Here is a 26,273-nt window from a genome sequence, read left to right on the forward strand (position 1 = left end):
CCACACTGCGAAGTCCTGTAAACTGAACACCACACTCCGAAGTCCTGTAAACTGAATGCCACACTTTGAAGTCCTGTAAACTAAACACCACACTCTGAAGTCCTGTAAACTGAACACCACACTCTCAAGTCTTGTAAACTGAACGCCACACTCTGAAGTCCTGTAAACTAAACACCACACTCTAAAGTCTAGTAAACTGAACACCACACTCTCAAGTCTTGTAAACTGAACACTCCACTCCGAAGTTCTGTAAACGTTTGTCGTGTGAAAGTACCCAGACGTCCTTTCACTGACCTCTAACCCAATTAGTTGTTCATCTGTGTTTCTGAAACGCACGTAGGAATGTTACGTGTACAAAAATGATAAATACATTGTAGTCTGTTGGGCTGCGCCTTGGAAAAATAGAACGCTCCGGGGATCACCTCGGTGTCATAGTTTTAACCATAGCACTCGAAGCAGTCAATATTTGTATACTAGACTCCAGGGCCTATTAAAGACCTGCTCTACTATGGAAATTATGCAAAGTACTGTAAACTGACCAGTCAACACCAGTGATTTAGTTTTAAATTAGTAAGTAGGATTCTTTAGTAGAAATCAAACCGATTGACATGACATGTGTTTAAAATAAATCCGCAATTCTCGCTAATGTTTTCTCAAAAAGTAAAGCATTTCATGGAATAATATTTCAAGATAAGTCTTTCACCAAATTACCTTCTGTAAACCCTGTAAATTATTTGTAAATCTGTGAACTTTTACTTTGTTTTTTGTACCGAAAGTGTATAAACACCCTTGTCACACAAAGTCGTGTGCTTTCAGATGGTTGAGTTCGAGACCTCAAATTCTAAATCTGAGGTCTGGAAATCAAATAAGTGGAAAATTACTTCTTTCTCAAAAACTACGTTACTTCAAAGGGAGATGTTTCTCACAATGTTTCAGATTATCAACATCTCCCCATTACTCGTTACTAAGTAAGGTTTATGCTAATAACTATTTTGATTTACTACCATTAGTGTCTACTGCCTTTGAGAGCAACCGAGGATATATCGGGAACTTGAAGATGTAGTCTGGCCCTTTATACATTACAATCGAAACTGCCTGTTTGGTTGTATGGTACACAGGGTGCTTGATTAAGTCTTACCTCTTGATCCGATGCATCTGGGTTTCCATACCGGATATTTTCTATCACACTCGTTGCGAACAACACCGGCTCCTAAACAAATAAATAATAAATAATAACGATAACGATAACGATAACGATAACTATAACGATAACGATAATAATAATAAAGTTCTACATGTATAGGGCGTGTGTATCTACCAGCAAGGTACTCAAGGCGCTTACATGTAGTATATGTAAAATGTAGTGCTAAGTTGCGCATTAGGTTAACTTCATATCTTAACCCTCCTACTGTCTGACCGTTGAATATCAACCACTTAGGTTTTGAGTTATAGATACTATGCCATCTTACAAAATAATATCATGTGGTGACGGCATCTACACATGTACAAGGTCAACCCTCCTACTATATGACCAATCAATATCATCCACTGTGGTTTTAATTATACATAAACTATGACTGCCTGGAAAAAAAGTTATCATGTAGAAATGGCATCTACACAGTATAAGGTCAACCCTCCTACTGTCTGACCATTTATTATCATCCACTGTGGTTTTGAATATAACATAATATCAGAAATATAAGAAAGTAGTGAATGCATGTAATGTACACTGTACTTTGAAACATTATTTTTTATGCACAGTAGTGCCACACTACAAAATCTGCCTCGGTGAATTGTTTCAAAAAATGGTTGGGCAATTTGCTCCAAAAATGGTACAAAGAGTAGGAGGGTTGTCAAGTTACTACAAATTAAACAACTCACCTGATTAATGAAACCAATTGTCTGACCTCGTAGCTTACTGGGGTCAAGCTCATTAATATTCACGTTGTCAATAGTAACAGAGCCTTTAGTGACATCATAGAACCTTTCAAGTAAGGCAGCAATTGTAGATTTCCCTGTACAGCAGAAAAATAATAAATGTAAAGAAATTGTTAGTGACATTTTCCTGCAAATGTCCTATTATTTCATCAATAATAAGCTGAGAAGTCTTATTCCTTTACAAGAATCTTCCACTGATGATGTCTAGAACCTTCGATTGATATCCCACTGTGGCACTATGCCGATTGGGTTTTCAGTTCCTACCTAACTGTGTGGATTTTCCCTGGAACAATTCCCCCGAGGTTTCCCTCCCACATTTAAAACTGAAACTTCCTTCCTTGTCTTCTCTCTATTGGGTTCTTGGCTAGTCGAAACGTTGAGACCAATTTAAGAACCGACTCCGCGGTAGTACAGTTAATTACGATCCTATTAAGCTCAAGTAGTAGTCCCAGCCTATTTTCTATACCATCCGCTCGGGTAATAGTTAAAAAGCAGGACAGTTATTTTCAGAACTGGACGGTCTCCCGAACACCCGAACAATCTACTCCGCGGTAGTAGAATAAAAATAGACAGTTCTCTAAGAACAAACTCTAGATACACACATGGTGTTACAGCAAAACAAGTTCAAGAACCCTTGGCTTCTCTAGATTTAGTAATTGAAAAATTAAATTAACTCCCTACAAATATGTAGAGCCCAAAGCAATGGCGATCTATGCTTTGTTTTTCAAGGGCATCAAGGCATATTCCTCTTGGTAAAGGGCACCCTATGAGGAACCAACCATCAATTTCTGCTTGAGCATTATCAAGGGAACCAAGGCAATGACCAAGGGGCCACAGGGGGCCATCGTTGCCACCGTGAAGTATCAGGCCTGAATGGCATTCTACAGTTGTCCCTGCACTCAGATTCCTCTACACCCGAGGCTTTACATCTTTCAACATGCGAAGGCGCTGTTAGAGGTCATTGAACTTACCCCCTCCTGATGGACCACAGACAGCCACCACTTGTCCTGCTGGTATGTCTAACGTCAATCCCCTCAAAACAACCTTGTAACAAACAATGACAATAACATAACATTGGAATTAAAATTTATAAGGCGCTATTCCATCAAGATCATAGCGTACTAGAAGGCAACTAATCATGGAAAAAGTTGAGTCTTAAGGACTTTAAGAAATGTAGCTACGTAGAGTAACAGATTACCTTATGACAGTAGGAAGACTTTGTTCCAAATCATTGGCCCAGCTACACTGATAGCTTTTTGACCTAGAAATTTGTTTGCAGGGGGAACATTTAAGCGTTAAGTGTAACACTGCCATTTAAAGTGAACCTGCCTTTTTCTCTTTATCAATGCCTTTCAAATTTTTTTAACCTCACAAGAAATCTGTCTAAAATGCAATATCTTGCCTCTGCATTCCAGCTTAGGTTAAATGTAGGGAACGGTTTGTTAATTTTGTCACGTAGCCCAAGCATTTCGACTGAAGATACATGAAGCTCAGTTGGTAGAGAGCCAGAATGGGAGGTCGCAGGTCCAAGTCCCACTCAATTTGTTTTTATTCAACCCCAGTTATTTGAAAATAGTCTTGTATGAAACCTTTAAATGATATTACCGAAGCAGTCTAAAATTTCGAAGACAGTTTAAAAAATATTGCAGTAAATATTTGTCACCTGTTCAGGCCTCGTTGGGTAGCTGAATGTCACATCGTTGAACCTTACGTTGCCATAGAAACTGTGAAACGGAATGTGTTTACCTCCTTTCAGAGGAATCGTTGGCTCCAATTCTAGATACTGAAACACAAAAAAGTGTTGTTTTTTTTTAAGAAGATGTAGGTCTAACATAAAACGTCTGAAGTACAAGTAAGAAAGTCAAATGGCTAGACTGCTCCTTTGAATAGTTGGGGAAATGGCTTTCAGGCCACGTCACACTGCAGTGATAACAGAAACGATAATGATAGTAATGTAAACAGAACGCAATATAGTGGTTGAAGTGCTCCAAACAATATGTCCACGCTTAGTCAAGCAATCGAGGGCGTGAACTTTTAACATTCTCGTTTTTGTTCTCGTGATGTTTGTGACTGGGCCTTTACTCTCTCATACCTCAAAGACTCGAGCCCCAGCGCTGGTTCCTCTAATTGCCTGACCAAAGAGGATTGATATACTTGTTAGTGATCTCTGGATAGTTTGAGAAGCAACGAGGAAAGACATGAGTTGACCTGGTTTGATGTCACCACTGGCTAGTAGATAACCTCCACTGTAAATCACTCCCACAATAATCCCTGGGGAAAAAAAAGTACATGATGTAAATGCCTGACATAAATTTCAACCCAAGCAGAGTCTTTCTCGGAGGTCGAATCGAATGGCAACACAACACACATCAACAGGTAACTAAGTGTAACATAAGCAGTGAAGTGAAAATACATGAGTATCTTATTTCTACTACAGTTTATGTCCACTTTATGTTTGTCTGGTTTTGTTTCATTGTTTTGTTTTGTTTTGTCTTTTGTCTTTTTTTTTTTTGCTTGTTCTTTATTGTTTACTTTAGTCTATTTTTGTTTGTTTAAGGCATTCCGTTTATAAGCTTCGGCTTCCTGGGTAATGCCTCCACGTATTAGTTTATTGTATCTATTGTTTTGTTTTCTTATTAAGTGATTACCCTTTGTGGAAATAAATGTTCGTTAAATTGAATTGAATTGAGATAGAGACAAAGCTCTTTTGGAGTTATTAAAAACGTAAGGCTAGTGCTATGTTGGGATGAGTAACTGGTCCTACATTTTGTAAATCGAGATAAGACAAGTCTTAACTCTTGGTGGAATCCACACCTGGATTTTAGAATAACTAGCCAGATCTTAGACGGGGATGTGCCAAAAACCGTTCACTGCTAGCCGGGGACATTGAGCTAGATGTCTGGGTGGAACAGAAAACTTGTAAGACTATAGTCTTTGATTCAGCCATGAATAGACCTTTCAATCTCAATATGTTTACTACTACTAGCATCACTAGTCTCCAATTCAGCTGCATAGTATAGACTTCTCAATATCAAGTAGAATAGGATCAATGCAATTTCCCTAAGAGCTAGGTTACTTAGTCCTTAAAAGAGACCAATACCAAGACCTAGTCTTTCATTCAGCCGTCTGGAATTCTCTATACAATCCGAGTATATTACTTACTAGCATTAGTCTCCACTGCAGCCGGTTATAGACTTCACACTACCAGTAGAATAGTATCAATGCCATTTCCCTAAGAGCTAGGTTACTGAGCCCTTGAAAGAGACCAATACCAAGACCTAGTCTTTCATTCAGCCATCTGCATTTCTCTTTTCAGTCTCAGTTTATTGATTACTAGCATCACTAGTCTCCACTACAGCCGTACATGTTTATATACTTCACACTATACATGTAGTACATGTAGAAAAGTATCAATGCCATTTACCATTAAGAGCTAGGTTACTGAGCCCTTGAAAGAGACCAATACCAAAACCTAGTCTTTCATTCAGCCGTCTGGATTTCTCGATCTCGTCGCAGTACAGCTCTAGCTCCTTTTCTTCCATTGCAAACGATCGTACTGTTCTCATGTTTCCTAACGCTTCATCTGCAACCGAGGTTCCCATAGCAACCTGTAAATACAGACAAGTGAAGGATAGAGTTTGTTATAACCCAAAACAACATTATCTTTTAGAGCTTCAGTAATGATTTTTTGAGTTTCACCACAAAGACTTAGAAACAACAGCGGGTTTGTTTACATTGATTTACTTGGGTCATTAAACTTAGAGGAGCAGTTAATCTGCCAGTCATTAGTACCACTGGTTTAAATTCAAAGCAAGGCCACTTGGTCAATGAATTACATGAGGTCTTCAGGTGTGAGTTGCCAGATGAAAAGGATGTTTTATTCTAGCCTCTTTCCTAATGGAGCTTTCCCCTAATTAAACACAAAAACTTAGAAAATACACAGAGATATCAGGTGTGAGTTGCCAGATGAAAATGATGTTTTATTCTGGCCTCTTTCTTAATGGAGCTTTCTCCTAATAAAACACAAGACCTTAGAAAATACACAGAGATATCAGGTGTGAGTTGCCAGATGAAAAGGATGTTTTATTCTAGCCTCTTTCCTAATGGAGCTTTCCCCTCATAAAACACAAGAACTTAGAAAATACACAGATATAACAGGTGTGAGTTGCCAGTTTAAATTGGATGTTTTATTCCAGCCTCTTTCTTAATGGAGCTTTCCCTAATGAAACACAAGAGATAACATGTGTGAGTCGCCAGTTGAAAATTATGTTTTATTTTGATTTCTTTCTTGATGGAGTTTCCCCTAATGGAAAAACATGACCTCAGAAAATACTCACATGTTGTTTAATTTCAGTTCATTTTGTTGGTTTCGAAGCTAGGGACTCACAGAAAAGTGAACTTAATCATACAATACTAGTAAAGAATTCAATGAAGAGAAGACAAGGAAGGAATTCCTCTCACTCGATCAGTGACTGTAGAAACAAGAACTCATAAAATAGGGCCTACTGACCTGTTCTTGGACCTGTCGTGATAACGATCTCAGTGAAGCCCCGATGAAAGTCCCGACGATAACAACTCCTGGTACGACTGCTATGAGTAGAAGAGTCAACTTTGGAGACAAGACGTACATAGCAACACTAGCACCAAGGACTTGAGTTACGCCTCGTAGACCCTGTGCTACACAAAGCTTGAAGGCGCTTTTGAAATCTTGAACGTCCGCTGATAATCTGAGATGATTAAAAAAGAAAGTTTGGAGAATGCTGAGGTCAAAGGTCATTCATGTTTACTATGCAGGCCCTATATGTTAGCTATAGACATGGAGCATCATGTTACTCTAAGCAACAATGGTAGTCAAAGCCATAACAGTTTGGGTATAGCCTTGAATTCAAATAAAACAAACCTTGGTCAGGATTTTTAAAATCTTTTTTTAATCATCAATTCCATGTCTTTGTTCTCACTATCCAAAACAGATTCTTGTTGAGAAAGACCACATCAATACAAGATTTGAGATGGGAAACATCCAAAAACTGAGGCGTTTGAAAAGAAAGACAAAACTGAGGAAACAAGGTTGATTATTTTGATTTTGTTACACTTGATGATTCAACAATGTCCAAAACAAAATTCTTCCAGAATAGCAGGATAGATTTTTTCTGAAGTTTTACTCATGCTTCAAAATAACCGAAATACCTTCAGGGGACTAACCTGTTGATTAGTTCACCCGTATGATGGGTGTCAAAAAATGCTATATCTTGTCTCAAGAGGGTGGCAAACACTGCATGCTTCAAAATAATAAAAATACCTACATGAGACTAACCTGTTGATTAGTTCACCTGTATGATGCGTGTCAAAAAACGCTATATCTTGTCTCAAGAGGGCGGCAAACAACGCTTCTCTCATCCTCACTGCAGTGCGTTCACCAACAGCAGACAAGAGCGAGATGTAACTACAGGTACAAAGCGCCTAAACAAATAAAATGTTGGTAATGACCAAAACAAATTACTTGAAGAGTTTGAATCTCAAAACATGCTTTAAATGCAATGAACACTGTAGATAGCCATACTCAAAATTATCGATTACTTGGTAACCTGTAATGGATAGCTGTTGATAAAATAAAACATAGTGAGAAACAGCTCCCTCTGAAGTAATGTAGCTCACTCAAATATTAAAAGACTTTGAGCTTCATCAAGCCTTTTGTTATTCATCTGAAAGCACACAGATTTGTGCAATACAAGGGTGTTTTTTCTTTCATAATTCTCTTGCAACTTCAGTGACTGTTTGAGTCAAAATTTTCACAGGTTTGTTACTTTATGCATATGTTGAGATACACCTAGTGGAAATACTAGTTTTTGACAATTACCAGCATGTCCAGTGATTTTAAGGAAATTAAATCAATGAGAATTGAGGTTGCCTGAGGGCAAGTTGGCCTAGGGAGGTAGGGTAAAGTTTGGGGGATGTCTCTTCTATCTTCTTGAAATTCCTTTGTCGCTAAAGAAAGTAATCATTCTACGCTACCTGCAGGCAGTACGCAGCGATAAGCTTCAACGCCGGACCTCGTATCTCACTCATATAGTTCCCATATTGCTTTGCAGCTGCCTCTGCTACAACTTGGACCATATCTCCGAGTAAGACTGGGATCTGAACGTTGATCAATGCAGCAGCTAATGCACTCTGCAAGAGGAAAATCAATGAATACAATTTGGTAATGATACATGTAGCTGTAAAAGCAAGCTTACACACAAGTGTATCAAACTCAAATTTTGTCAGTCTGTTGGTCAAGTCACGAATGTGTGGGTACGAATCCTGCTTAAACACAAAAAAGTAGTGAAGCATAATAACACTTTGATGACCAGAATTTAAGGTTACGAATCCAATGAACTACCATATTGTCACATGTCAAATTTGTGACTACGGTGTCCTGCTTATTTCTGCTAAGCAGACAATTGTTAAGCAACATCTTAACTTTAGCAGCTCTATAAAATTGGGCCCTGGTCCTGACCAACAGTGTCCCAGAGGGCTCCCACAGTAATTGCTGTGGTGCCTTGTGCTTTTGTCGTGGTGCCCTCTGTTAGGTTCCAATAGAACATTGTCTCCATAGAGACCTGTGTCCTTAACAGGAGAGGAAAAACTGCTGTGTCCCTTCAAGAGTGAAAGTTGAGGCCTGGGGATCCTTTAAAACAAGACAAATTATTGTTGCAACACCAAGGAGTAAGGACTCTTAGCTTTAAGATTGTTGTCGTGATTGATGCACTTATTGGTAGTCTTAGTGCAAGTTATTAATTGTTATTATCATTCAACATGCACATTACTATATAAAGATAGCCGACACTGTTGGGCCATTGTCTTGCACCAAGACTAACTTATTGGTTGCCGGTGTCGCATACTCCTAAGTAGTCGACATAAATAAACTTTACAGAAGTGTGTTGATAAGCTAGCGACAATTTTGTTCTGTGATACAACCCAAACAAGGTTAATACACCTTTTGTTAAATTCTTCCTTAAAAGTTCTTTCCTGGTGAGAATATAAAACAAACAAACATGTGGGGTGTCGTGGCCGAGTGGATAAGAGCACCGAACTCAAGCTCTGATGGTTCTGTTCAGCAGAGTGTGGGTTCGAATCCTGGTCGTGAAACTTGTGTCTCTGAGCAGGGCACTTAACTATAATTGCTTCTCTCCACCCAGGGGTAATGGGTACCTGTGAGGGCAGAGATGGTTCTTGTGATTGGTTTAGCCATGTAGCGCATATAATTGTCGCACAGGCTGTATACTCCCCAGGGAGCTGAGATGGTTTACAGTGACCAGGGGTAATAATGTCGGAAGCGCTTTAAGACACCCCGTGAAAAAGTGCTATATAAAAACCGTGCATTATTATTATTACTAAACAAAACCTACTTACAACAACAGCAGCAACTAAGTACCAAAAATCTGGCCAAAGCAGTTTCAGAAACTTTCTCTTTTTGAAGCGAGGCTGTTTCAGATCCTCTGCATATTTGCCGTCTTTATCCAAGATACGAGAACTTCCTTTGGTTCTGATCTTACACTCCGCTACCACACCCCACAGGCTCCAACTTAGACTGCCACCCAGGAGCACCAAACCTGGAATTAGGTAGAAGAATACAAGACACTAGACTCAGTTATGCAGCAACATTTTTGTCAGGTCTCCCGTATCCTTCATAGGATTATAAAAGTTGTAGCAAAAAGTGACCAGACTAATTTTTACTTCTAGCCTCACTTTGGAGGTGCAGTTGCGTCTTACGGAGGAAGTGATATATGTGTTTCAATTTGATAATATTTTTAATTTTTTACGAACATTTATCACTTTTTTTTTCAGTAAAAAGAATTATAGGGAATAAAACAGACCCAGTTACTGGGGCACTGTACACCTTTATCTCTTGAAATTTGTCATTATTGTCATACTGTAATAGCGCCCCAGATACTTTTTGTAAGTCAACCGCGAAACCTCAATTTTCTATGATGGTCACACTGAACCCTAACCCTACCGAGCTAGTATGACCGAGAATGACAAAATGAAGGGCAAAAAGGGGTACAGCGCCCCTAGTAAATGGGTCTTGTAGTAATGTACTCGTAGTTAACTAGGAGTACTAGGAATGCAAATACCTCTGGAAACTTGTGGGATGATCTTTGAGGCATTTCTATCTTTTGGGCAGCGTGGTTGTCTCGTTATAGCGTTGTATAACCTTAGAACTCGTTGACTGGAGATGGTTGGAGATTTGGAGCATTGGACAGTCCCAACTGAAATAAACAAGGATCTAAAATATAGAAACATCAAAAGACATTGTCATAATCACATCACATCAATGTTTATACTTAAAAAGTTGCAAATCAGTGAAATTGGAATGAGATCATTCTGAATAACACACTACGGAATCGGAACTGACTGGGTAAAATCAAATTTAATTCTGGCTGGGTACCAATCCATTTAGTTGTGATAACGGAACACTCCTCCTCTTGGCCGTTGGGAGGAGGGTTACGTTATCGCAACTACAATCCATTGCACTGTTAACAACATTCCCTTTACAAAAACAACCCATTAATAAGGTTTATCACAGATAGCAAAATATCAAGAGAGGGCGCTGTTGAACCCACACAGAGACATAGGCCATGTGTGCGCACGTCGTGCAAGACAACATTACATACACCGCATGGTTGAATGCCCCTTCTGCCTACCCATAATGCATTGCGGTTCTCAACACAATCGCGATACCTTATTATCAATATCAGAAGGATATAAGAATTCTTACATGAAACTAAAGAAGTGACAGCAATTGTAATTGAGCAAATCTATAAGAATTCTTTAGTAGATAGCATGTGACATTCAACGAACATTATTATGTTATAATTATTGACGAAATGAAATACTCATCAGATTATCAGAAATCACACCCGGCCTTTTGCTTTTAATGAACTCTTTTTATACTTATCAATATCATGCTTATTTTTATACTTTTTTATAGCCAACCATTAACCAAATACTAATATTATTATAGGCCCCCCTACCTAGCAATAGTAAAAACAGCATTTATCGTAGGAGGTCCTGTTTTCGAGGTGTCCCTAATATCGTGGCAAATCTTTTACCTCTCTGTGCGTGATGTAAACAGTCCCAAGATAAAAATTGTGTGGTTTTATTCGCCAAGCAAAGAGTCTCCTCTTCTTTGACCAAAACTTAGAAACACGTAAGGCTCCACTGGTCATTTGCACTTGTAAATGCAAAAAGTTTGGTATTTTAGGCATTTCTACAAGGTACACAAATATGTCATAATGTTGAGGCCATATAGAAATATTTGCCCACCAAAAAAATTTCATCAAACGCTATTTCAATTCACAATTCATGATGATCAAAATCATGTGACTGAATGTTTTGCTGAGCATTCTTGAAAAAAAATACCGAGGCTTAAAGAAGCCTGTGCCTTATATCATTTTCTAATATTTTTGGAGATTTTTATTTTGTAACCCTCGTATCAACACTATTATTTATATTAACATTTAAACATCAGCTTGTTGATTCAATTATCACTGTTTATTTATACGCTTTATTATAAATATTAAGAAAAAAAATTGAAAAAAAATAAATAGAAATCAGATTTTGAAGCCAGTAATTATTCACACTTTTTATATATATATATATATATATTTTTTTTTGCAAGTTACCATGGTAATTTTAAAAATTTAATAAAAAAATATTTTGAATAAAATGAAGGCAACTGCTGGCTGTAGAGTCATACACAGAGTCTCAAAGAACACTTGTAGTCACTGCAGATGTTTCTTCCGTGTATGGCTTCACCGGGAAACCATACTTTCTCGTTTGCCGTGAAAACAGGAAAAACTCAAAACAAATGGGGCCAGTTGAAGTCATCCAAGATCGGTGTGTGGTGTGAACATTTCAATGTCCATCAAGTTTTAATACATGTTTGCGTACTTCGTGTTAACAAATGAAGATAATTAGGGCATCGGTTGATATATGGCATCATTATTTTTTTCCCAATTCAAAGAAAAAGGCATAATAGCGTGATAACTGGTAAGCAGAGGATAACTGAATTAATTTAAAGTTGATTCAAAGTTGAAAGTCCCATTCCCTCCTTCTTCCCTTCAACAACGCCTAATTGTCTCCAAAATACGGCAGGCCAAGTTACATATTATTTTGCATAACAATAAGAACGTTCCATTTTATAAAAACTTTTTTTTTTTGTAAGCTGTTTTGTTGAACATGGTGAAAGTCTCACGCCTCGAGTCCTAGTCGACTTTTGAATGAATAACTTTACCAAAAGGTTATACAATTTAGGAATTGTTTGTACGTTACCTTGTGTTTGAAGATCGGAACATGCGTGGTGTCATTTGCATTTTTAGGGCATGCCTGCTGGCAGCGCAAAATGACAAAATTGTCATTGTTTTAAATTTTAATAAACCCCACTCCCACTGCCGAATGAACCCAACTTGTTTTCTGCTACAAACTCTCCGCTAAGTTAGTAGGGCGCCCTCTACCGATATCTTTGCTGTTTTTCTGCGTCCACTTCAAAATTTGGTTGAAATACCACTCAAAAACCTTAAGTTCCCATGGCAAAGTCGTTTTTAACACGTACTAGGTCCTTACTTGTATAATAAATGATGCATGTTTATTTATTTATTATTTATTTGGATTAAGGGGGGGGGGGGGGGGGGGGGGTGGGGGTTGACAATTTTGCCCTGGTCTTTGTTTGCCTCGTGAGGGCGCGCTGCAGCTACTAGTCTACCCCGACGTCTTGGACAGCGATAACGCGCTTGCATTATGAAGGTATCCGACTACACTGCTAAACATCGGAACGCTATGGTTTGGTTTGCTACTCGGAAGTTGTCATTTTCTCACTTTTTGGTTGATTTTACACGATAAAGGTAAGTTAACAATAAGGGCAGTGGTATGTAGTTCATAATTTAGTGTGTTGGTTTGATTAAAGAGCTGGCCACACGAAATCCCCGTTTTCAAATGGCCTAGCCCTAGGCCTAGCGAGAGAGCCGAAATATCGTGCTCTGCTGTGCCGCCGCGCCTTCACACCTACGGTCTTGCTCTATGCATGCCCACGGTGTGTACTCCCTCTCTCTCCCCCCCCCCCCCCCCGCCTCCTATGTGTGTGCACTGCACTGGCAAGCAGGAAATCACTGTGTTTTTCTTTGTGAGTGTGGATCCATTTCTAGATCCGCCTTCCCACATTGAACCATGGAGGTAATCCTACCTCCATGATTGAACATGATCATGTATGTATCGTCAATCGTCCAGCTGCTTTCTTATCACTTATCACTTATCACTGTTTACTCTCATTCATAATGTTGGCACTGTCCTTACTCTATGGTTGGCACCTCTCCTGTCTTACCATGCTTAATCTTCCTTTTATGTACAAGATTCCAAGAAATATTCATTGTCTGATTATTGAATGTTCAATATTTAATTTAATTTTTAATGTATCAATGAATCATTCATTACATTTAAACATGTACAAATTCATTCACCCTTTGTTTTACAATCAATTACCAATGTTCATTGTGGTAGTAAAAAAAAAGTACATTACCATAAGCTGGCAACAACATTTCATTGTAGTAGACATGTTATTGATGTGCATATGCCTACTAGTACTACTAGTCTATTTAATAATTTATTAATAATTATATAAAAAAAAAACGTTTTTTGTTGTCACAAAGACCCGAGACAAAAGTTATTACTAAATAATATTTTGGGAGCTCAGACTCGGGCAGTCGGTCACTTTGTACCCAAGTCACTTCGTACCCAAGTCACTTCGTACCCAAGTCACTTTGTACCCAAGTCACTTCGTACCCAAGTCACTTCGTACCCAAGCCACTTCGTACCCAAGTCACTTCATACCCAAGCCACTTCGTACCAAAGTCACTACGAACCCCAAGTCACTTCGTACCCAAGCCACTTCATACCCGAGTCACTTCGTACCGAAGCCACTTCGTACCCAAGTCACTTCGTACCCAAGCCACTTCATACCCAAGCCACTTCGTACCCAAGTCACTTCGTACCCAAGCCACTTCGTACCCAAGTCACTTCGTACCCAAGCCACTTCATACCCAAGCCACTTCGTACCCAAGTCACTTCGTACCCAAGCCACTTCGAAACGACTTGGGTATGAAGTGACTTGGGTACGAATATGAAGTAATTTGGGTACAAAGTGACCAACATCAATCACTCAATATAGTGAGGAAACTACTGGTTATAGCCCTGTTAATGGTCAAGAGGAAAATGTGGAAAACACACATACTGAGGGTGGTGGGAAAGCTAATCTTGACCCAGAATGAAAATTTAAATCCCCTTTTTGACTGAGAGACAGTAGTTAAGTCATCCTTTGCAAATTTACTTGAATATTGTAAAGATTTTTTAGCACAAACTTGAAGTAACAACCGTTACTTTCTTTCTTTGCAGTTATGGAGGATCAGAACTTGGAAAATATCGTAGTCATACTGAATGACAAGGTCGACGCTTCGGGGGAACCTATTATACCCAAGAACTCGCTGCACTGCACCTTCTGCAACTGGAAGTTTTCAAGTAAACAAAATCTCAAGCGCCATGTGAAAGAGCAACACCTTGGGTTTCGCTTTCCCTGTAATAAATGTGAGGCTGAGTTCGGACGTAAGGAAGACATCATCAAACACTATTCTGTCTACCACAGTGATGATCTTCAGGAAATACGCTATATAAAACAAGTACCGATGGTAGCGGAGGATGGACAAGTCAAGCCACGAGTTAAAGCCCCAGGGGTGATCAAAATCCCACCAAAGAAAATTAAGAAGGAAGTCTTAAAGGTGCAAACTCCGATCCAACGACCGAGAAGAAATAGAAATCCTAAAGAGCCACAGACGAAAGTTGTGAGCTCACCAGCCAAGACAACGCAGTCACCAGCTAAGACAGTTGTGTTACCAGCTAGTAGCAGGGAATGTATCGACACTGGTACCTCGTCAGAGCCGGAACGAGTAGTCATTGCCTTGGATCCTGTTACTCAGTTTAGACTTGAACGAGTCATAGCGGATCGAGTAAACATGATCACTGAGAACGTTGTCATCGAGACTCTGAGTGAAGGTGGGAATGTCACGAAGCGAGAGAAAATTGAGAGGAAGTATCATTTAAATCCGTTATCATGAGTTATGAGTTTTATAACTACTCAGACTACATGTAGTTACTCAGACTCGTCAGAATATTTCATTATTTTGGTTGTGAAGCCAAGGACTCTCAGAAAAGCGATGAAGAAAAAAACCAAAGGAAGTTTCAGTTTTAGATGGGGGGAAGAAAAACCCTAGAAAATTCATTCCAGGGAAAACCCACACAATCTGGTAGAGACTGAAAAACCAATCCACGTAGTGCCTAGCCTAGTTGTGCCCCAATGTGATTCGAACAGGGTTGGTATCTAGGACCCAATGTCATAGAGACTGCTTAATGGATTTGGGTACTTTTTGTAACACAAAACACAATGTCCACAGATTTACATTAAACTTACACCGTTTGAAGATAATGATAGTACTTGTTGAGGTGCTGTAGTTTTTAAAAAATTAGTAAAACAATGTCTTAAAATATATTTTTTTACTTGCTAAAATAATTTTCGTCTCATGATCATCGAGACGAAAGTTATTTTCATGACATTGTTTCTCAAAAACTACAGCACATCGGCAAGTAATATTTTCAGGGAAGCTTTCCACTGTCATTAATTTCAAACGGTGTAATTTGTTTAATCATTGAGGGTAATTTTTTGGACATTGTTGTCGCGTTGCCGCATGTTTAAGTCTGTCCAGGTGGCTGACATGCCTCACAACCTGCATACAGCTGATTAGCTTCTCCTTGCTGTTTACTCCTGCGTCTTCAATCAGGGTCTTGAGCATGGTCTTGGTGGGTCTTCCCGGACTGGTCTGCCGTGGGTGGGCTCCCACACCAAGACTTATTTGAGTATTGTGTTAAAATTATCTGCTATTAGTTTATTGTGGTACATTTAATATTTTGGCTGGTAATGTTATTCTGGTAAGCATGATTTTGTTGTGCTAAGCTCATTTTCCTGCCTGAGCAGCTTTATGAAATCGGGCCCAGATAGAATGGCGGATTTGTGATATGATGTGGGAAGGTTTGTAGTAAAAATACACATTAGATTTTGAAATTTTGTTCAAAAATTGGTCTTTTTCAAAAGTGTTCGAATCCACAAAATGAAATTACTAACAGTTTTCTAGTAATGTTTTTTGTTGTAGATTTTTTATAAATAGCAAAACAGATCCAGACTATTTAGCCAGGCCTGGAATTATAGGCTACTGGTTTTGGCTTCGGTGCCCCTCCAAAAGTTTCCCATCTTTAAGATTTTCCAATGGAAGTGCATTTTGCAAAATAAAAAAAGGCCTTGCCCTTTTAAAGATGAAATTCCAGGCCTGATGTACACCCAATGTTTTAATTTCTTTCTTTTTTAAACTTGAATCGAAATATAATTTTCAACTGAAATGTACATTCATGTATTTTGGGGGATGTTGAGAGAATCATGGTAAACAAATTACACATAGTTGTTTTTTAATCTCTTTTTTTTTTAGTTAAATGCACTGGATACTATTGGTAATTTTATTAATCAAAATAATTGTTTGCATAAAAACTTACTTTGTAACGATTCAGAAATGGGGAGCTGTTGTGTCCCTGTAAAGTTTTTGAGAAAGAATTATTTCTCACTTCGGCCACCCCAAAAAATACCAGTTGATCGTCCCTGCCCGCATATTTTTTGGGGCCGCATCCTTGTTTTACTATACGTTTACACGTGTAGCCTTCCGTTTCATAAAACAATATTAGTGAATGCCTTCATGTTTCAGATACCAGCACATCTTTTTAGTATTGTTAGCACGGGTTCTCATGCAAGTAGATATAAAATAAGTTTGCGGTGTTTCAAACTGAAGGAGTTGTGGCCTTTTTAATTTAAAATACTAAGCGGCCATCTTGGAAAGAAAAAAAAAGGCCCTCATCCTACTCTTTTTTGAAAAATTTGGACTTAAATATTTGAATTGAAATCGAGACCTTAGCTCAGGTCCCGAATTTAAGCATCTAAAAGCACACACCTTTTAAGACAAGGGTGTTTTGTCTTCCATTATACTCTCGCAACTTGCACCCAAGTAACATGACTGAGTTACGTTTTCACAGGTCTGACATTATTTTATGCGTAATGTGGAGAACATTACATGTAAGTGAGAAGACTGGTCTTTGACAATTACCAAAGGTGTCCAGTGCCTTTAAGAGAACATTGCATTAAGATTACAGACAGAAAATTTCAACCCTCCTACTATGTGACAGCTGCCTAATTTCATGGCTAGTCTCCTAACCGCCAAATACTTGGCTTACGATCACCATTCTCTGCTTGCACACAACGCCCAATTTTGTAGAATGCCTAATAGAAAGCTTGCGTTGAACAACAAGGAGTATTCATGGGCACAAGCCAGAATTCTTTTGGTAAGCAGAGCCATGAAATTGGTCATAGATGTCATTTGGTTTGAATTTGTCTGCTCAGTCAACCCTCCTACAGTTAGACCATTCATTATTCACCCACTATGGTTTTGAATGGTAAACTATGCTAGCATGCAGTATGTGGTGAATGCATCTACACAGTCAACCCTCCTACTGTCTGACCATTCAATATCACCCACTGGGGTCTTGAATAGTAAACTATGTGATCCTGCGAGTGCGATGCGATATCATGCATCCACACTGTACACAGTACTCGGTCAACCCTCCTACTGTACGACCTATCAATACCATCCACTGTGGTTTTGAATGATAGATAGACTATTTCAGCTGCAATACGATGGTGAATGCATCCACACAGTTCACAGTCAACCCTCCTACAGTTTGACCGCTTAATATCATCCACTGATTTTGAATGATAAATTATGCCAGCCTGCAATTATCATGTGGTGAATGCATCCCACACAGTGCAGTCAACCCTCTTACTGTCTGCCCATTAAATATCACCCACTCTGGTCTTGAATGATAGATAAACTATGCAGTCTGCAATATGATAACATGTGGCTAATAATGCATCCACAGTAAAGTTAAGGCCGTGGATGAAACGACGACTTCGGTTAAAGCTACGTATAGATCAGCGCGTCTACCAGTGTTGAAGAATGGCAGACGCGGGCGATCTAGCCGTAGCTGTAGCCGAAGTCGATGTTTCAGACACGGCCTGAACCTCATACTGTCTGACCATTCAGTATCACCGGCTAGAAATTAAATTGAGCCCAGGACACTTGCAACTAAAAATTTTATTATAATTCTGATTTAATTTAAAACATCATATTATGTAAAACGTTACATAGATTTTCTTTTTAGTTTCATAACTTGTTCCAAGACTGATATAAATTTTTCTACTTTTTCATTTAAAGATGAATACATACATTTGACGTGTTAATTTCTGTGTATATTCACCTTTACAACATTTTGTAAATAATAAAGTTATGCTCAACATTCTCTAAATCTATATTATGCTTTGGATTTAAAGGTTTTTTTTGTTTCCTTGTGTGCTGTTCCTTGTCCTAGGACAGGTTCCAGACATGTATGCCTTGTTTTTTGAAAGGTCAGGGGCACCAAGGCATTTTCTCCTTGGTACATGTTAAAGGCAGTGGACACTATTGGTAATTACTCAAAGTAATTATTAGCATAAAACCTTACTTGGTAACAAGTAATGGGGAGAGGTTGATAGTATATAACATTGTGATAAAAGACTCCCTCTGAAGCAAAGTAGTTTTTTGAGAAAGAAGCGATTTTCCACAAATTTGATTTCGAGACCTCAGAATTAGAATTTGAGGTCCCGAAATCAAGCATCTGAAAGCACACAACTTCGTGTGACAAGGGTGTTTTTTCTATCATTTTATTATCTCGCAACATTTTTAGCTCAAATTTTCACAGATTTGTTTATGTTATGCATAATTATGTTGAGATACACCAAGTGAGAAGACTGGTCTTTGACAATTACCAATAGAGTCCAGTGTCTTTTAAGATGATAATATACAACATTTGAACTTGTTAATTTCCGTGTACATATTTACCTCTAAAGAAAAAACATTTTGTAAATAAAAAAGTTATGCAGAACATTCTCCAAATATATAGTGTTTATATTTTTGATTAAGGTGTTGTTTGTTTCCTTGTGTGCTGTTCTTGTACATTTCTACTGCATTATATCAAGGGCACCAAGGCAATGTGCCCAGCCTGCAGTATGATATCATGTGACGATTGCGTCTAAACAGCAAACAGTCAACCCTCCTACTATCTGACCATTCAATGACATCCAATGTGGTTTTGAGTAACCCTGACCTGCATTATGTTAACATGTAGTGAATACATCTATAACACTATACACAGTACTCTCAACCCTCCTACTGTTTAACCATTCAATATCATCCAGGGTAGTTTTTAAAGGCAGTGGACACTTTTGGCAATTACTCAAAATAATTATTAGCATAAAACCTTACTTGGGAATGAGTAATGGGGAGCTGTTGATAGTATAAAACATTGTGAGAAACGGCTCCCTCCAAAGTAGCGTAGTTTACGAGAAAGAAGTAATTTCCACAAATTTTATTTCAAGACCTGCAGAATTAGATTTTGAGGTCTCGACATCAAGCATCTAAAAGCATACAGCTTCGTGTGACGAGGGTGTTTTTTTAATTTTTATTTTCAAATAACTTGAACAAATATTCACCAGATAATAACAATTATTATATCAACTTTCTATTGTTTATTTCTTTCTGGTAGTGAAACCAAGGATGACTCATAAACAGAAACTTCCTCGCTGTAGCTTGCAAGCCTGAGAAATCTCCAAGCTAGGGTACTCGCTATGTGAAACAGAAACACAGGGGTTAACCCTTACTCCTCCAAGGTAAGTGTTTTTGTTTCTTTTAAAGGCAGTGGACACTATTGGTAATTACTCAAAATATTTATTAGCATAAAACCTTTCTTGGTTATGAGTAATGGGGAGAGGTTGATGGTATAATACACTGAGAATCAGCTCCCTCTGAAGTGATGTAGTTTTCTAGACGGAAGTAATTTTCCACGAATTTGATTTTGACACCACAGATTTAGAATTTTAGGTCTCAAAATCAAACATCTGAAAGCACGCAACTATTTGTGACAAGGGTAATTTTTCTTTCAATTATATCTCGCAACTTTGTTGACCGATTGAGCTCGAATTTTCACAGGTTTGTTATTTTATGCATGTTGAGATACACCAAGTGAGAAGACTGGTCTTTGACAATTACCAATAGTGTCCAGTGTCCTTTAAGTACACTGTCAATTCTACTAGAACACTTAATGCCCCATCTGGGCCCACTTTCATAAAGCCTGTAAGCACAAAAACTTGCTAAGCAAAGAAAAGTATTGCAGAAGTAGGTTATCAGCCAAAATTACAGTAAGCTCACATTGTCGTCTGGTGCCTGCTCAGTTTTTGCTTAGCAAAGCAACTTGTCAAGCAGTATTTTCTGCTTAACAGCTTTATGAAATTGGCCCCTGAATGACGAAGCAATAATGATTTTTGCTCAAAGACGCAAGTGCCAAATTACTGAGTCCTTGAGCAAAAATCTTTACCATTGATCAATATTTCTACCCTTTTGTTTTACTGGCTTCCACTTATAAAATTGTAAAGTTTAGGTTTTGGTAAAGTGTTTAGGATAGGTAAGCTCAGATGATTAAAATCTGGCACTGTTGTGCTGGCTCTTGTTTTCTTACGCTACTTTGTCCGCACCAGACATTTGCATATCTAAAGTCAAGCGTCTTCTTCGAATCACCATCTCTTCTTTACATTTTTGTGAGATAACACTTCTGACGACACATTCGCTGACTCCAAATCGCTCTGTCACTTTAGCTACACAAAGAGAAAAAAAAATACATAATTGAGAATTCCTACAGAAAATCATAATTATTAACCCAGTAATGCACCCCTTGAACTTGCCATTGGTTGATCACTGGCCATTGACCGAAGCAATTGGTGTTACGACCGCAAAAACGCACCCCTTGACAACTGCATGTAGCGCCCTCTATAGTTTCGCAGCTTACTGTGCATCACATTCTTTGTGGATTAGCCCTTTTATCAAAATACAAAGTTCTTGTTAAGCAAAGCACTGTTAAGGAGAGGCTCTGCTTATAGTGGGTACATTCTGTAGTCCTGAATCTCATTTCTGCTTTGTGTTTCTTTATCTGCTGTCCTCTTAAACAAAATTCCTGTTTAACATCGATCCTGTTATAAAGAGGTTTCGCTTCTAAAGAATACAGTCTGAAGTCACAAAACTAATTTCTGCTTTGTGTTTCTTTGTTTTGCTGCTCTCATATAACAATGTTGCTCAGTGTTATAAGAGGTTATTCTGCCAGCGCCCTTGTATAATGAGAGGCAACTGTATAAGAATAACTTTAATGATCACAGAACATATATAAATTTTGGTAGACCCCACGACCTTATCAATTCTAGATCATTGTCCTTCTTACCTAGACCACCGAGATTGCCCGGTAGCTAGAGGCTGTTTGAAAGAATTAGATACCTATTAGATCACAGAATCTGTCAATAAATTTTTTACTAACCGACAATGGTCTTGACAATTGACGGATCTAGCTGAGCCTTGGTCAGGGTCTTGGACTTCCCTCCTTTACCTGTCAATGTACTCCTCGCCAAGGTGTCCCGACCAAACCATTTCATTAGCATTTTCTTTGTGACTGTACCGGGCGTAGCTTTTGAGCTGTGGTTCTTGTGTCGTTTTTGTTTGCCTTCGCGATGTCCCTGTAGAGTTTGAAAATGGTGAGAGTGTTCTATTTGGAGAACTAGAATTTAGGCCAAGTAAAACAATCATGTTGCTAGGTATAGTAAAAAATTGGTGAGAAAGGTTCTTGTTATTTGGTATTTTTCAGACCTGGACAGTCATCTTTGAGAAGGGAAGGCCATTTTATTTTGGAAAGGGCACTTTTGTTGTAAAATTCTACAGACTTTCCTTGCCTTGAATTAAACCCACAGCACCAATAGCATTTGCCGTGGTGCCCTGTGCTTTTGCTGTTTTGCCCTTTGGAAAGTTTGAATACAAATTTACATTTTCCTCATAGAAGTGCCCCTTATTACCAGAGACAAATTCCTTTGCCCCTTTAAGAACAAAGTTCGAGGCTTAGAAGTTCCTCTTTGAGACCATTTGATTGCCAAAGTGTACTTTCATTGGAGAATCTTAAAGACAGTGGACACTATTGGTAACTACTCAAAATAATTATTAGCATAAAACCTTTTTTGGTGACGAGTAGTGGGGAGAGGTTGATGGTATAAAACATTGTGAGAAACGGCTCCCTCTGAAGCGCAATAGTTTTCGAGAAAGAAGTAATTTTCCACGAATTTGATTTTGAGACCTCAAGTTTAGAACTTGAGGTCTCGAAATCAACCATCTAAACGCACACAACTTCGTGTGATAAGGGTGTTTTTTCTTTCATTCTTATCTCGCAAGTTCGATGACCGATTGAGCTCAAATTTTCACAGGTTTGTTATTTTATGATATTATGTTGAGATACACCAACTGTAAAGGCTAGTCTTTGACAATTAACAATAGTGTCCAGAGGCTGAAAACCAAGTTTCTTGGGAAACTTTTGAAGGGGCACCAAGGCAACAGAGACGGTAACAAGAACATAATATCTTACCCCACGTTGTTTGTGTGATGAACCTTGTTTGGATGGCGTATTTAAGCCACCCGAATGTGTTTTACATGTACATGTGTTGAGCTCTTCACGGAACGTCCTACGAATGACATGAGGGATACCTAAACAATGACAACAACAACATAAACAAATATCTTATAACATTGATAATAATGGTAATAATACTTGATGGCTTATTTTATAGCGCGCATGTCCGTCACTTGGTGATGCTCAAGGCGCTTTAAAATACAGTATTTTCCTGCAAGGTATAGGTGGGACTACGTTTTGAATTATGAGACCTACTCCCTTCACACAGCACCATTTAATGGTTTACAAGGTGCTGTGGCGCAATATGCAGCCAATCAAACCAGGAACACCGGGATGAACCCCTTCTCTTTTCGATAAGTGCATTGGGTTCTTTTATGTGCAATACAAAACACACGCGACCAACGGCTTTAAGTCCCATCTGAAGGATGAAGCAATGGTCAAGTGTCTTGCTTAAGGACACAGGTGTCATGACTGGGACTCGAACCCACACTCTGCTGATCAGAAACACAAGAGGTTCAGTCCGATGCTCTTAGCCTCGACAAGCCACCAAGTTTACCTTGCTGGAGATGCGAGTTCAGCTCGCGGAGTTGCGTAACTTCCCACTTTGTCCGAGTTAGCTCCTCCTCCAGACTGGCTATCCTTTCCAGTAGCTGGACCTGACTTACTGCGGTAACCAGTGAAGAATCACCTTCTGAGCTGCTGGATGGTGTGTCGGATACCGTCATTGTTTGACGCTTACGTGGCGGAACCTTGGAAAAAACAATAATAATAGCAATAAGATTTGAGGCATTGCATGGTGAGGTATCAATGTATGTTTGGTTAGTGATAACACCATCATGACCATGTGTGTATCTACTTGCCAAGTAGAGTTTGTTCTAAGAGAACTGTCTTGATTTATTCTACTGCCGCGGAGTAGATAATCGGAGGTCTACTTTCTATACCAGCCGCCATGGTAATAGTTAATAAGCAGGACAGTTCTTGTCAGAACTGAGAAGTCTCCCGAACCTACGATTATCTTCTCTACGGCAGTAGAATAAAGCAAGACAGTTCTCTAAGAACAAACTCTACCTGGCAAGTAGAAAGACACATGGTGTTACCACAAACCAAACATACAATTGTAATAAGTTCTTATATAGCGCATTTAACAACAACGGTATCAATATGCTCTATAGAAGCCTATTAGCGCCCTGGTCATTGGGCCAATGACATTTTTGAATCTTTTTCCCCAGTTTATAACCCTTTCAGGCTTCAAAATAACCGACGGCACCCACAGCAATTGCCGTGGTGCCCTGTGCTTGGGCTACGGTGCTCTCTGAAAGTTTTTCTTTCATATTTACTGTGTCCGCATCAAAGTGCCCTTAACCAGAGGGAAATTGGGGCACTTCTATGGAGAAAATATTGGGTTTTGGCAAAGGGCACCACAGCAAATGCACAGAGCATGACGACAATTGCTGTGGGTAAAATGTGGGTAATTTTGCGGCCTTGACTAATATACAATTTAATTGATGTTAAATTTGCATCGAGGGTAAAAAATATTAATTTTAATTTTACCCTTACAGCAATGTGTAATATGCCTGTTATTTTCTATCACAGAATTCGGGACAGTACTGAGTACACAGTGCTTGTAACAAACTTTGGTGTTAGAGTAAAATAAAAAGTACAATTATTTGCAATTATTTGCTGCAGTGATTTACTTTTACCCCGTAGTATTTCAAATCAGAACTAGCCACATCTTCCGCCGTTTGGTTATTGACCTCAACTTGAGGCATGTTTAGCCTCACAAGGTTTCCCCGAGGTACTAGAAATTGTCCGTCTACGGAGGGTTGAGCCTCAACTTGCCTCCCGACTTCTACTCCGGATGTCAGGGGTTGAATCTTAACTATAAATTCTTGATTCTGGAAGAGAAAAAAAGTATCTTGTGTCATATTTTACCAGTTCTGGTAGCCCTGGTAGGATGTCAGTCAGTGCCACTGCAACAGAGGAGTCCAACCTGGGCTACAATTCTGGTAATTATATCAATAATAATACTGTCACTGGGTTCTTATTGAGCATCAGGCTCATGTTGCGAGTCGAAACTATAACTTCAATGACGTTGGGCTAATTTTTCACAGTGGTCCAAAAGTTAGACCTGCAATTGCAAGTTATGGGTTCGAACCCCCAAGCTTTTTAGGAGAATAAGTATCGTTGTCTTGTTTCAGAACCACTCCATGATTAGTGCAATTCATAATCAATTGACGTTTAACCAATTTTTTATAGGAGAGGTTGGCTGTTGCCAGATTGGTGTTTATTATTCCCCTTGCTTGTCACACTTGTGCCTGTTACGTAGGAGTTTGCGGAGTTCCCTTGACTGGAAGATCAGCTAATTTCAGGGGTGAGAGTCATTACTAACAAAAAAGTCTGAAACTTGGATATAAATTCAAAGGTATGTTGAAATGATGGCATTTCTACCGTTTGGTAACCCCTAGGGTTATAGATCCTAAGGAGCTTTTGGAAACAGTATCCAAAGCACTAGAGAACTTGTATACAAAAATGAGAAGGATTTCTTTATTTGTGGAAACAAATATTGTCTGATAGTCTTCACCAGGTCGACATAAAAAGTCTGAATTCAACCAAAAGTCTGAACAATCTCATCCTTGTAATTTCTAACTAAACGATCAAACAAACAATTTAACAACAGCAAACATCCAGTGGAGGCACAGTGCATGTTTAAGGATACTTTTTACAAAGGGAATGACAGTTCAAATCTAACATTCTTTAGTTAGTTTATATTGATTTATAAAAATGTACACTCACATGAGTCATTTAAGAATCCAGACCTTGAACAAAGTGTCGTTACTGTTTACTCTGCTGTAATTCGTTTCCAAATCATGTACATGTCATGTATAATTATTGTAAACAACAAAATGTACATGTACGTAGTACTAGTAGAGGTTGGTACGTTGTAGAATCTCCACGAACTTTTACTTGAGCTCAGCATACATGTCCAATATAGTAGGAATACAATGCACAAGATGTCAACTTCTTCAATAACTGCGGTGAAATAGATAAGTCATAGAGTAAGGACTCCTAAGATAAACCATCAAGCATGGATAAACAGTCACTGATCAGTAACTTGTCATTTTCATAGAGTTATGAATATGAGTGGGCAGAACAACAGTAACAAAGTTCACCCAAACAAACTGGCTTATAGTTCCGTTGCTTTTCCGGCAGCCGCACACGAACAGTCTTCCGATGAAGGTATAAAGCTGGCTTGATTAATTCGGAATTTGAACCCACAGCACTCGATTGTGATCAAACCATCAGTGAATTTTGTGCCGCAGAGAATGTAAACAGCTGCAGGAACCACCATAATTTTGACACCGTGTTTTTTGGGGGGTAAAATAAATAATCACCGCTAAACATGAAGGGCGCCCCCAAGAGCTTGTTTTAAGGCGTTTCGGGGGGATGGATCTTGGCGGATGCCGTAAGGTCGTGCTGGGTTCGAACTCCTTATGCTTGTAATTTTGTCTCACAGAACTCGGGGAAGGAAGCCCCTAGAATACAGTGCTAACACACATTGTTGTAATGGTAAATCAAAACTAATATTGGTTCCCCCCGGTGCAAATTTAACATCTCATCGGTGTCATTAT

The 26,273-nt window shown here is 38.8% G+C and overlaps 4 protein-coding genes and 1 long non-coding RNA gene across 8 annotated transcripts in view; 3 read left to right on the forward strand and 2 right to left on the reverse strand.

The window, feature by feature from the left end:
- The window catches only part of LOC139951657 (uncharacterized), a 23,495-nt gene extending 16,383 nt beyond the window's left edge, over window positions 1-7,112 (forward strand). Inside the window, exon 3 of the long non-coding RNA XR_011787816.1 lies at window positions 6,909-7,112. This is a non-coding gene — a long non-coding RNA (uncharacterized lncRNA). The remainder of the gene's footprint in view (window positions 1-6,908) is intronic.
- The window catches only part of LOC139951656 (mitochondrial potassium channel ATP-binding subunit-like), a 26,815-nt gene extending 14,425 nt beyond the window's left edge, over window positions 1-12,390 (reverse strand). Inside the window, 12 exon segments of the mRNA XM_071950632.1 lie at window positions 1,139-1,210; window positions 1,882-2,015; window positions 2,910-2,982; window positions 3,602-3,721; window positions 4,031-4,209; window positions 5,363-5,546; window positions 6,449-6,665; window positions 7,253-7,398; window positions 7,951-8,106; window positions 9,331-9,530; window positions 10,053-10,204; window positions 12,253-12,390. Coding sequence (XP_071806733.1) covers window positions 1,139-1,210; window positions 1,882-2,015; window positions 2,910-2,982; window positions 3,602-3,721; window positions 4,031-4,209; window positions 5,363-5,546; window positions 6,449-6,665; window positions 7,253-7,398; window positions 7,951-8,106; window positions 9,331-9,530; window positions 10,053-10,204; window positions 12,253-12,338 — 1,719 coding nt within the window. The 5' untranslated portion in view covers window positions 12,339-12,390.
- A 343-nt stretch (window positions 12,391-12,733) lies between these two features.
- On the forward strand, window positions 12,734-15,080 carry LOC139951250 (uncharacterized). Its single transcript, XM_071950041.1, has 2 exons — window positions 12,734-12,821; window positions 14,365-15,080. The coding sequence occupies exon 2, from the start codon at window positions 14,367-14,369 to the stop codon at window positions 15,078-15,080; it is 714 nt and encodes a 237-aa protein (XP_071806142.1). The 5' UTR covers window positions 12,734-12,821; window positions 14,365-14,366.
- A 5,577-nt stretch (window positions 15,081-20,657) lies between these two features.
- LOC139951249 (uncharacterized) lies at window positions 20,658-26,010 on the reverse strand. 3 transcript variants are annotated; one of them, XM_071950039.1, is made up of 6 exons: window positions 25,438-26,010; window positions 24,345-24,539; window positions 23,201-23,393; window positions 22,600-22,718; window positions 21,511-21,706; window positions 20,658-20,800 (listed from the first exon to the last, which is right to left on the reverse strand). In XM_071950039.1, the coding sequence occupies exons 1-6, from the start codon at window positions 25,444-25,446 to the stop codon at window positions 20,661-20,663; spliced, it is 852 nt and encodes a 283-aa protein (XP_071806140.1). In that variant the 5' UTR covers window positions 25,447-26,010; the 3' UTR covers window positions 20,658-20,660. The 3 variants fall into 3 exon arrangements, with proteins under 3 accessions (XP_071806140.1, XP_071806141.1, XP_071806139.1); XM_071950040.1 differs by having other exon boundaries at window positions 21,580-21,706; window positions 24,339-24,539; XM_071950038.1 differs by having other exon boundaries at window positions 24,339-24,539.
- The window catches only part of LOC139951248 (ammonium transporter Rh type B-A-like), a 36,482-nt gene continuing 35,250 nt past the window's right edge, over window positions 25,042-26,273 (forward strand). Inside the window, exon 1 of one of the 2 annotated variants that reach the window (XM_071950037.1) lies at window positions 25,042-25,066. Coding sequence is in view for 1 of the 2 variants with exons in the window: in XM_071950034.1 (XP_071806135.1) it covers window positions 26,209-26,211 (3 nt within the window). In the remaining variant the exon portion in view is untranslated. Of the gene's footprint in view, window positions 25,067-26,193; window positions 26,212-26,273 lie in introns of those variants that run through there. The other variant, XM_071950034.1, reaches the window with a different exon arrangement.

Source organism: Asterias amurensis, chromosome 19, assembly GCF_032118995.1.
Source record: "Asterias amurensis chromosome 19, ASM3211899v1".
In the NCBI taxonomy this organism is placed as follows: domain Eukaryota; kingdom Metazoa; phylum Echinodermata; class Asteroidea; order Forcipulatida; family Asteriidae; genus Asterias; species Asterias amurensis.

Coding starts and splice junctions, on each gene's coding strand:
- LOC139951250 (XM_071950041.1), top strand. CDS start 14,367: ATGGAGGATCAGAACTTGGAAAATATCGTAGTCATACTGAATGACAAG.
- LOC139951249 (XM_071950038.1), bottom strand. Junction 22,719..23,200: donor GAACTCGCATCTCCAGCAAG/GTAAACTTGGTG, acceptor GTCATTGTTTAG/GTATCCCTCATGTCATTCGT. Junction 20,801..21,510: donor AATTGTCAAGACCATTGTCG/GTTAGTAAAAAA, acceptor CTCTTTGTGTAG/CTAAAGTGACAGAGCGATTT.